The 12,180-nt window shown below is 38.0% G+C and overlaps 1 protein-coding gene across 3 annotated transcripts in view; it reads right to left on the reverse strand.

Moving 5' to 3' along the window:
- The window catches only part of PLEKHA7 (pleckstrin homology domain containing A7), a 145,287-nt gene that overhangs the window by 5,902 nt on the left and 127,205 nt on the right, over positions 1-12,180 (reverse strand). For all 3 annotated transcript variants that reach the window (XM_085063221.1, XM_085063220.1, XM_085063222.1), the window contains 9 exons: positions 10,639-10,747; positions 9,485-9,723; positions 9,022-9,210; positions 8,652-8,769; positions 7,738-7,817; positions 7,145-7,345; positions 3,845-3,997; positions 1,204-1,337; positions 237-379 (listed from right to left, as the gene is read on the reverse strand). In XM_085063221.1, the coding sequence (XP_084919347.1) occupies positions 237-379; positions 1,204-1,337; positions 3,845-3,997; positions 7,145-7,345; positions 7,738-7,817; positions 8,652-8,769; positions 9,022-9,210; positions 9,485-9,723; positions 10,639-10,747 (1,366 nt within the window). The remainder of the gene's footprint in view (positions 1-236; positions 380-1,203; positions 1,338-3,844; positions 3,998-7,144; positions 7,346-7,737; positions 7,818-8,651; positions 8,770-9,021; positions 9,211-9,484; positions 9,724-10,638; positions 10,748-12,180) is intronic.

The raw sequence follows: 12,180 nt of genomic DNA on the forward strand, positions 1-12,180 counted from the left end.
CTGAACTTACTGATCATAGTATTTTGCCCTCTGAAGAGGATGAATCCTGTCCACCAGAGGCCAAATACTCAAAGTAAATCATTAGCCCCTCTACATTTGTTACCTACACACACTTTTCACTACCTTGAATATGAATGACTAAAACTCTCTCTTATGCCAGGAGTTCAGCAACAACCCCACACAACTCAAGAAGCTGCTAAGAAATAGCTGTTATTTTGTAAATAACTAAGCATTACCTGCCACCTCCTTGCTCCTCTGAGAGGCTTCAGAAGCCAGAGCGTATGAAATGGTAATGATGCGCTCCTGCTCCTGCAGCTGTGAATCTAAATCAATCGAGTTGTGTTTGTCCTGGGCAACAGTAGGCTGCAGATTGTGCATACTGGGGGGGAAAGCGAAAAACAACATTAACATTTGCAAACATGAAGAATCCACCATGCAGATAAGAACGAGCTTGGATTCAGACAGCAGTTTTTGGATCTCATCTATCAAGCTCCATGTTTTATTGCTGTTCTTTAAAATAGTGTTGATGTTGTATGCAAATGCCTGAAGCACACAAGGAAAAATGACACAGCCACTAGACATTCAGTCACAATTTTTGCATAGCTTTAAGAACATCTGAAAGCCCTTTGTTGGAAATATGCTGTTTAAATGAAAGCAGTACAAAAGTCCTGTTTATTTGAAGTTGTGAATAAAATTTCTTGCTAGTGCTCATAGGAAAAGAAAATAACCTGGTGGTCCTCAGGCTGTAACCTTTCTGAAGAGAGAGCAGGTACCTGACATGTCAAATTCTCAAAACTTAATGTTTCAGCTGACTGTGCCAGCCCTAAGTAGTAGCCAAAAGTGTTTCACAACTCCAGCTCTCTGCAGACAACAGAAACTTGCTCTCACACTGACCTTTCTTCTTCTTTTGGCCAGATTTGTGCCTTTCCTTCCCCCTCACTCTCATCTACAAGTTGCCTAGTGAAGACTCACTACTGTTTTAGGATTCTCTGCATGAGAAAATGGACTTATACAGAATTCATCATTATCTCTTCTACCTTGTTTTGAAAAGCAGCTCTAAGTATACCACATGAATTGAGTGCATTTTCTCAAAGCTACAAGTGACATTCAGATAACAGAAATTGAGATTGTTCTGTTATGTTAGATCTCAATGTTCAACATCAGCTCCTGTGTAAGAATTGGGAAAAAAACCTAAAACCTAACCTTGATTTAGTAAGAATATTCTTTATCTTTTCTGCTTTACGCTGCCTTGCTGCCAGTTCTTCTGTAGTAAGAGGCTCTTCTGGCTCCAGTTCAACATAACGTTCTGGAATTACAACCTTCTCAGGTTTTGACAACTGTAGAAAGAAAGCAAGCATCGAGTTTTCAATGACAAAGGCTTAAAAGAAATTGAGATAAATTCTCCTCAATGGGAGAACACAGTGAAAAGAATAAAGCATGGATTTTCACAGTCAGTACATGTACCTGATGCTAAACACTCCTTCTGGATATCTAGCTGATGCCCTTTCAACAGTGCCTTTTCTCTCTGATTCTTTTTACTTCAGAAGATAGACTGAACAAATACTAAAGGGGATTACAGGGGAAATCAGAATCAACAGAAAACCTTTCTTCAGCTCAGGCTCAGAGCCCAAAGCAGGACACTGCCTAAAGCTACAGTAAATAAAAAAAAGCAACCACCATGAGACTGACTGGACAACCTGAGATATTCAGGTCATAATATTTATGTCAAACCAGCCAGTACTTCCTACAACTGAAAGGAAATATCACCCAAAATTTTAACCTAGGGTGTCATTCTTTAGAGACTGGATAATCTTCTGTGAGCAGTAGAGGGTAAAAAAAAAACCCAAGCCAAACAGAAATACACTACACTGGGCAATTGCAACAACATATTGCATAAATTAATTCTGTAGACTGAAAATTTAACATGATGGCACAAAAGGTAGAAACAAGTTTTTGCTAGGATCAATTACTTTGTGGGAAATTTTCACTCCACCCAATGAAAATACAATTTACAGACCTTGAAAATCAATTCTTATTATACAGAACAGGCTGCTTTTGAAAAAAAAAATACGGGGTGTATGAATAAATGGAAATAAGCAAAGGAGAACTATTTTTTTATTCTTCTTGTTGGAATTTTTTTAAAACACTCACGAGGCAAGGAATTTTCAAAATTTAGTTTTCAATGAAAATAACCCTAAATTTTTTCACCTCTGACCTTAGTTCATGCTAATTCAATGGATTATGGAAAGTGGCCTGACCTAATCTCTAGTGATTAGGCTCAGTAATTCACAGGCAATCACAGGCCAAGAGCACACATAACCACATTAAAATCACAGCCTCAAGTCAAGTTTTTATACTTCCTTCTCAGGAAACTCAAAGCTTTCCAGAAAAATCCTCATTTTTCCACTACATTCCCCAACTCCTCTCTGGAGCTCTATATATACATATATATATACACTTTTTTTTTTAATGTAGATATCTATCTCCATACCATAACTAACCCAGATCAGCTCATCCTGCCACTTGTGGAATAACAAATCCATTAATCATGTGAACAGCAGATGAATTTCCTTAAAGACCCAACTGAGTTTACTTCCCCCCACGGCACAGAAGTGCCTGCCAGGTGGAGAGGATGGCCATGTGAAATGGGAAAGGACAACAAGGCCAGGCTGGATGGGGCTCTGGTTCACTGGAAGGTGTCCCTGCCCATGGCAGGGGGCTGGAATTAGACCTCTTAAGGTCCCTTCCAGCACAAACTATTCTGTGATGCTAACCTGGGTAAACTGAGAAAGAAGCTTTACACTCAGAGCTTCAGACCTGCTCTGAAGTAGGACAGAAACGCCTATGAGCAAAAATTTGCTATCCAAGGCTTAAAGCAAGTACAAAGGGATTTGTACAGGGATTCCCATAGCCCTGGAGGCCTTCTGGAAAACAAAAATTATTAGCAGAGTGCAACAAGGAAAGGCAACAGACAAGAAGTTTTTTTCTGTCTGTTTCTGAAGTTTACAGAAGCACTGCATTTTCTATAAAAATTATACAAAGATTAACTGGAAGATACTTTAATTCATAGAGTTCACCAGGTAATGACTCACAGAGCAAACCTTCCACAAATCTCTCTCTCTATAAAATGACACTGTGCCAAGAGCTTTCAGAAGAGTACAGGTGCTTACTAATCTAATTATCATTAACAGTTTGACTGGTTTGCCATCTCCCATGGCATTTAACACAGCTCAACACACCCCTGCAGCCTTTTCCACTTGCTGTGCTCTCTCTTTCCCACCAGATGGCTCAATCGCATTTCAAAATGACATTTGCTCAGTTACTGGAGCTCTGAAAAGACCTCGTGCCCAGAACACACACTAAGTCAGTCCAAAAGCTGAGGACAAATGTTAAACACGAATATCTTTTCTGCTCAAGCCCAACTAGAGCAGTGCTTTCTCTATTATCTTTTGCCAGTCAAAATGAAGAGTAGTAAGGTAGCTATGGGGGGCACTTTCCCTTCATTCCTGTTTCTCATTTTTAAATACTCTTCATGTTGTCTTCTCATCCTTTTTCCCCAATTTATAGAACTTGCCCTAACTTAATCACTCTTTCCTTTATAAAGCCTGAGATATGTATTTCAAAGAGTAGAGCCAACTTTTCAATTTCTTCCCTCCACTAGAACACAGTACAAACACAAACCTTACAAAGGCCCCACATCATAAATTTTTAGTACCCAAAAGACTCCTTTTAGTTCGAATTTCCAGCTAACTTTCAACAGAAAAGATGAGAATTCACTGCCTAAAAGTTAGAAAGGTTAATATTTTGGGGCAGAGAATAGAAGGCAGAAGATTATGAGTGTTACCTCTCTGCTGATATCTAAGTCATAGTCTTGAGGCTCCAGGTCTGTCTCTGTCACTGCTACTGGCTGAACTTTCAACCATTCATTTTCATCTTTGTCTTCTCCACGGATTGCCCTCTCAAGTAACTGCAAATCAAATTCTTGCTCTCGTTTCCACTGGTAACAGATACAAAACAATTAACAGCATTCAACCACACTGCCAAATTCACCATATAGCACTGTACATTCCTACTGCTGGAAATGCCACACTGCTGAAAGAATCAGCAGGGCAAACCCCTAAACTGACCAGAGAAAGAAAATACAACTGCATTTCTTGGCACCTACTGGTGGGAGTTTTGATCTCTAGCTGTGCTATGAGGAATTAGGAGTATTGTTTGATTTTACATGTTCAGCAGTATTGGATTCTCAGAAATGTATTAATCCCAAATCCACATTTGCTTATTAACACAGAACCAGCTACACACAAACATCTTTGGAAGCACAGATGTCACCACCAGTGAGCCCACAGACTGACAGAGCAGTCCTTGGCATTGTAAAGAGGCAGTGCTGTGTGCTTTTGAATCAATACACAGAAAGGGGATTTACAGTGCTGGTTAAGAATCACAACTTGAAAATTTTATGTATCTTTTTAGAATAATACCTACTGGTTAAAGTAGATAGAATTTCCTGTATTACTGTTAACTTGTCTTGAATTAAAAAGTAATTAACTTTTAAGCTCTTCAGACTTCACTAAAAGCACAGTCTAGCTACCTGGAAAAGTCTTTCACACGGTCTTTGGAAGGTAAATATTTAGCAATATAAATCAGAGCTATTAAATATTTATTGATATTAAAATTTAGCATATTTAAACTAAGCTGCATAATTTAGAGAACCCAGATCACTGCACAGTAGTCTCTTCACAACTACACACAATACAGCTGCATATAAACTCATACTTAAAGCCACTACCAATACCTTTTTGTTCAAAAAATTAAGCTCAATTGTAGCATCATTCCATCCAGTCGTTCTGAGCAACTTTACCATACATGATATTAAAAGCAGCAGGAAAAACAAGGGACAAAACCAACAACAATGAAATTATCTCCTCAAGGTTTCAAGAGAACCAGCAGGAGAATGTGACACTTTTATGTTTCTTAAAAATATCTCCAGTATTTCTGGTACGAATCTTTGGCTTGTTTTGGATGAAGTTTGAACTCCATGTGAAGTCCCTAGACTTCCTTATGTCACTTGCATTAATAAATCTAATTGAAACCTATTCATGCACAAGCTCTCAGTATTCACTCAGAAGATAAGTATCTTCCATGTATATTAAAAAGTTAAGTAGCTAAAAGGCAATTATAGCTCAAAAATTAGGATGTTACAGAATTCAAAAGAGAAAAAACCACATTTTCTCCTATGAGTATTCCAAACTCATTCTTCTACTCATATTCGAACCAGGCCTGATTGATATAGTATATTTTATATATACAGTATCATTTTTGAATTGTTACTATATAATAGGTAAGAAAAACATCAAACCATTCTTATGAAGCAGCACTTTTATTGGCTTTGATGTTGCAAGTTTTACATTAAAAAGGCATTTTATATAACAAATGAATTCATGTACTGTGATCAATACTTAAAATGTCATACTACACTTGAGAGCTGACCAATTAAAAATTAGAATTACACATACAATGTATGTTTAAAGCAAATGTTACACACTGAGCAGCACTTCAATTATACATTTACCTGTTTGCCATTTTGGCTGCTAAATAATTGTAATGCTGTAAGTAATTGTGCTATCAAACATGCTGTTGCATATCAAAGCCCTATAGGTACAAGAGATGACCTCTACAAAACATTACTAGGGCTGAAAAACTCTATTTTAATTCTTTACAGCAAGAAAAGGACCAAGATGGCACCCAAATTTATAAATAAAGTGTTTGCCACAAATGTTAATCACCAGTGTTATGAAAATGTTTCCATTCCACTTGTGTATGTTATGTGAGTCAAAAAACATAAGAAGCCCAGATTTACTTTTTCTAAATAAATTATGAAAGTAACAGTGGTACTATAGAACTACAATTCCCAAACATTATGCACTGTCTTTAAAAAACTTGTGATTGCAGAAACAGAAGACAAAACGGATGAATGTCTCCAAGCAGTGCACTCGTATTTACTGGGAGAGTAAATACAAATAATTGGCTGCAAATTAGTGCTACAAAACAGTGGGGATGAAAAGCTGAATTTTTTAATGCCAGCAATTGACACACATGTACTAAATGCAATTAAGCCTGGTAAAAATTGAGTAGTCCAGTTAGAAATTTTAAAGTAACTACAAAATTCTGCAAATTAAAAACAAGCAAACAAAAAAATAAAAAATGAAAAAGAGGCACTAGGTATGATGAGTGACAAATCTAAAAGCAAGAGATCTTGTGCAATGAATTAGGTAAAACAATGTGATCATTCTAAAGCTCTAGTGGACCAAATAAAAAAATAAATTAAAAGACCACAGCATAAGTGCAATTACAGTACAATCCTGGTTTAGCACCAAGTGAGCAACTGGGTAACTTCACCAATTAGAATTGCTTTGGTTAGTATCCAAAATGTTTCATTATAAACTTTATCATCTGCACAGCATTTACTCTCAGAACGCAACAAAAATATTTTTCTTCAGCAGCTTAAATTTGAGCCTTATTAGAATATTCTGTATTTTGAGCTTTAAAGAAGATTTTGTATCAATTAAAATACATTAGCTCTCACATAAATTCCTAATAAGCACAATTAAATTTTAAAACTGATTATCTATCTGTTTATAGTCTTTTTAAAAAAGAACAAACACCACCTTGGTCTGATATTACCACCAACTATCTTGCAAGCTAATTTACAAATTAAAAGGAAAAATACCCACGGTGAGAAAGAACATTCTAAAAGGCCCATTCCATTATGAAGCTGTTTTAAAACTGTACAAGCTTCTGACACTTTCTAAATACAATTCCAAGGGAAAAAAAAAATATCATGGCTCTGAAATCACCCCAATATCCTGGCATCTCCACTCATCCCTAACCTCTGACCAACTTACCTGCTGCACCTGCTACATTTACCTCACCTACAAGTAAAAAAGCTCATCTGCTGCTCTCACTCTCTGAACTCATTTGATACCACAGAACACTAATTTAATTGGACTAGAAGCATCACACACGCTCAAGTGAAAGTGCTTGCCAGGGCAAAAAAAGGAAAAAAAAAAAAAAACCAACAAAAAACCAAAAATAAATCCAAAGATATTTTTAGTTTAGTCCTTTTAAGGCATATCTAACATACTGAGCCTAGGTCTGCAGACACGGGCCTGATGAAAGAGCGAGATGAAACGGACTGCCTTTCTCCTTGGCTAAGAGTTCTCTTGCGCTCCCGAACTAATGCCTTCTGATGTCTCTTCATTCTTTCTAGCTGCTCCTCTGCACTCATCTTGCCTCTTTGGTGGTCTCCAGAGTATAAACGTTCCAAGGCACTCTTTGGTCTCTCCTGGAGAAGTCACAAGGCACACAAAACACATGTTGTAATTAATACTTTATAGGAAGTACACAAAAAAAATGAACTCCTTCTCCTACCTCATTACTAAATTTTATTCTATTAACTTTGCATTTATTTGCATATTTCAACTCTGTATTTTCTATCAGAAGTGCTGATTTTTGGTTCTAAACCTTGTTTTATAAATCTATTTGAGATGCAGTAAGTTGTTTGTCTGTTTTCCAGTTCATTTAAGAAAGTGATAAATTGGAGACTTCGTTAGATCACAGCTCATGCTCCTCTCCCAGGCTACCACAGCCCCACTTCCTACTACACAAAATATACTCTGGGCTTAACTATTTCAAGCAGTTCAGATATTTGCCTTCAGAAGTTTATTTAGACCTTACCTTGGACCTATCCCTTCGAAGTGTTGCAAACGATGAAATGGTAGATGACTGGTGCAATCTGGAAGTTGATCCAGACAAACCTTTACAGGGAAAAAGAGAATGCCTTAAAATCAAATGACAGACAAAATAAGGCAGTGTCAGACTTTTTTTTTTTTAACATTATCATACTGTTTCTATGGCATTCTGGTTACTATTTTAGCTCACATTTTGCAGGTCAGAAGATCATGAGAGGCATGAAATTTCATTTCAGCCAAACATAGTGCATTTCAAGTCACTACTGACGGAAATTCAGAAAAGCTATAATAATTTAGAAGCTTATATTAAATGAGGGATGGGTTGAACTCAGCTGTACAAGAACAAATAAACTGTACAAATCATCACATCTACTAGGAAAATAAAACCTCAACAGTCACATGAAATGGAAGAAACAAGAAGAGAATGGCTAAGAAATTATTTGCTTTAGGCCCAAATATCTACCCTCATTTGTGAAACATTTACAGGACTGTAGCACAGTGGAGATGGAGTGACAAATCAGGTGTAGTCTTTGGGGTACCAGATTCATGTTTTTTATCAGTTACATTTTAATGGCAATGTGTTTTAGAAATAGTTAGAGTTTGCAAAAGATAGCCGAGAAACTGTGAGGAAAAATCACTCTGAATATAAGGGACATTCTAATGGCTAATTCCATGTTTTGTTACAGGATTTTTTTAAGCCTTAAATGTGAAGTTGCTTTGCCAAAGGCTGGTTGTCTGCAACAGCACCATTAAAATGCACAAAGTCTCTAGACTTCCACTGTATAGTTCAATTAAAAGCAGTGATCTGGTGATAGAGATCATCTCCAGGAAATCCTGCAAGAGAAAAGCTCCTACACAGACAGCACTGTTAAAGATCAACTCCACAAATTCCTGGCTTACCACGGGTAGGTAATGTCTGGTATCCACTGTCAGGGCTTATTAAAGCACTGGAAGGATGGCTGAGGTCACCCCCTATCATTGCTAGCTCTGGTTCACTCATGTATGAACGCAGTTCCACCTAGACAGAAAAACACTCATCAGCTCCAATAGAATCACAGGCAGCAAGTCTTAATAATCCTAAAACAAACCCTAAAGCTTTGTTTCTGGATTCCTGTGCCATTATTATACAGCATAGATCTTCCCCCTGTCATTATTATCTCTCTGCCATTATATATCACTATTACTTTATTAAAATATGTTTTACAGCTAATAATAATATCTTTTATTCAAGTTTCCCCTGTGTTTAAAGTGCAGGTGTGTGAGTGCTCACCCTGTAATCTCCATTGACATACTGGCCGAGCTCTCTGTCTCTCTTTCTCTCATCCGACTGACGTTTCAAGCCCCGCACCGATGTGTGTCTGATGACAGTGGCTTCTCTGGGCAGGGGTGGGACAGCTGGTGGCTGATCCTCAGGGCTGTACAGCTGAGGGAGAGGAGGTCTGGGCGGTGCTTCATCTTCCTGGGAACAGGAAAGCATGGGGATTTGGCAAAGGGTGTGGGAACAGTCTGGCATAAACTGAAAGCTCATTGCATTATATGAATTATTGGTGACTGCTTTAGCATGGTCTCCTCTGTCCACACCAGAAGTTTGAGGCTTCAAAGTCCAAGCAAGACCCAAGAAATCAATTGCCAAGCATTCCCAAGGAATTGGGAATCTGAACATCACCATGTTCTAAACCAGAAGGGAAATGGAAGCACTGTGGAATCAACCTCACACCATGAGCAGTACTTACAACCTTTGGCTTGAGCTTGACTGGTGACTGAAGAGGTGGCTCGATTTTTTTCAGCTGCTGTGCTTGGTGCTGTGTCCTGGTCTGGAAATAAGGCTGTGGGTACAGCCTAACCTCCAGAGGGGATTTGACTGGGCTGCGGGGAGGGCTCTGCAGGACCGAAAGTTTGCTCTCCACAGGAGCAAGGGAAGCTGGTAAGGAAGGCACTGAAGACTGAGAAAATGAAGGCACTGTTTTTCTCTCTGGGGGAGAAACAGACAAAAGCATTTCTTGGTGTGGATCTAGCAAGTCTTTCAGAACAAAATAAAACAGCACTGTTTAGTATCATCCCGTAAAATTCCTGGTGGAGTGCAGTGGGAGCAAAGGAAGGAAAAGCCTAGCAGTCATGTGAAATCAGTCCATAAGCCACATCTGGCCCCATGCCACAGATTCCTTAAGTTGCCTACAGATCTAGAGCATCTCAGAACTATTTTATCTCTGTATGTAAAAGGTGAGCAAAGATACTTTAAATACAAAGTGAATTTCGCAGTAGGCATTAACACAGCCTCTTGCTATCCTGTGCCTTAAGTCTTATCTTTGAAACATAATAAAGCCACTGAAATGCAGACCACACACAACTTCCCTTTCTCTCTCCCAGAGCTGATGTTGCTCTGCCCACCAAACACCTGCCTGAACAGGGAGGGGAAAGGTGACTGCAGCAAGGGCAGTTGGGCAGCATCCAAGAGGAAAAAAAAGAAACAAAAAACCAAAAAAACCCACAAAAAAACCCCACACAAACAAAAAACCACAAAAAACCCCAGAAAAACCCAGAGAAGAGCTCCTTGCCAGAATACAGAACAGATACTATGCTGGTATAGGCCTGGCATGTGACAGAAACCCCTTCAACTTGAAGAATTTAGCCCATTATGGTTATTGTTGCTCCCTTTTTTAATGGCTTGTTACATTTTAGCACCATTGGTATGTGAAAACAAACAACAAAAAACCTTTCACCTCAAGCAAAGAAACACCAAGTTAATGTGCTCAATGAACAGAGATTTCTGACACATCCAGAATTAACTGGATTTTCTGCAGCAGAACAAACTTCCAGATTATTTGCACAGACCCAAAGATACAGTTGCAGTGGTGTATTTTTTATTTTTTCATCATATTCTCATTACCTGGATTCTTTATAGAGTCTACTATGGTTTTGTAGTTTGCTTTATTTGCACTCAAGCCAGCTGTAACATCTTCAATTCTCCACAAGTCTTTTTGTATTTGTGTTTTCTCCTGTTGTTTGTAGTAAAAGGAAAAAAAAAACCAAACCAATTATACCTCATTTTTAACTTATTATGGGCTTATCCTTTTTTTGATACCAAAACCAAACTACTATTTCAGAACCTAAGATGAAAACTTAGGAGTTTAGAAATTAGTTTTAAAATTATTTTAAAATAAAAACTAAAAAAAGAAACAACACTAACAAATATATCTTGTCCATAAAATTTATTAGAGCATTTTCTGACTCTTGAAAGACTTCCCACAGAAGACTGGAAAAGAGACAAGTCCACATTTTTTTCTACAGTATTATTCAGACAACAAAAACACAGTTTAATGTTCTACATAAAATGAGCTTCCAGAACCTTTTTATTTGAACTTTGTTCTTAAATCCTATAGCTAACAGACTTAATTCTGCTAAAGCAGCCTTAGGAAACATCCTAATACATTTAGGGGAAATATCCAATATTAAAAAAACCCAAAAAAACTATCTCAGAAGGCCTAACAATTTTAATTTCTGCTTAATTTGAGTTGTTACGCCTACTGGCCATGATGTATTACAAGTTAAAACAATATATTGTTGCTGTTCCAGGACTTGGTCTCATCTTGCATCCTATCTGCCTTACCAAGGCAAGGAAGGAAGGAAGGAAGGAAAAGAGGGAGAAGGAGAGAGAGGGAGAAGGAGAGAGAGGGAGAAGGAGAGAGAGGGAGAAGGAGAGAGAGGGAGAAGGAGAGAGAGGGAGAAAGAGAGAGAGGGAGAAAGAGAGAGAGGGAGAAAGAGAGAGAAGCTTTGCCTACAAGGCTGGACTTTTCTTGAGCTGCGTCTCGCAGCCTGGCTGCTGAAACCACCACTTCAGTCATTCCAACCATCATAAATAGCTGCTGTCATCTAATTAATAAAACCTTAGTAACCCCAACTTCAAAAATTTGCACCAAGAATAAACTCAGTAAAACCAAGACTATTAAAGAAAGTAAAGGCTGTGAAATACTTTAGTTAAGAATTGCTTACAAACTGCTCTAGAACTCCAGATATCCATCACTTGCCATGAGCTGCAAAATAGCTACTAATTAATCCTATAAGGCTGAGAGGGGGGAAAAAAATCTCTCAGTAAAAGCTGTTACACCTCATAGAGCTAAGGAAGGCATATAAATTGCTTTCCACTTTCTGTCTTAGATCAGGAAATATGTTCAGCCAGGTTACAGATCAGCAAACAGGGTGCCAAGAACACAAGCATTTAAATGATGGAGAATGTTATTTGCCTGTAGTAAAGCCACTCGAGAGATGGGACACATCTTGAAAGATTGTCAGGACACAAACTATAAATTTGCACATTTCATTTCATTTTTCTGAGATTAATCATACTACAAGGAACCAAATGATGAATTTACAATAATCAAGCCTCAGAATTGGTGAAAAAAAGCACTACATTGCACTGAAAATCCTGCTT

Source organism: Lichenostomus cassidix, chromosome 5, assembly GCF_008360975.1.
Source record: "Lichenostomus cassidix isolate B80296 chromosome 5, HeHo_3.0, whole genome shotgun sequence".
Taxonomy (NCBI): Eukaryota; Metazoa; Chordata; class Aves; order Passeriformes; family Meliphagidae; genus Lichenostomus; species Lichenostomus cassidix.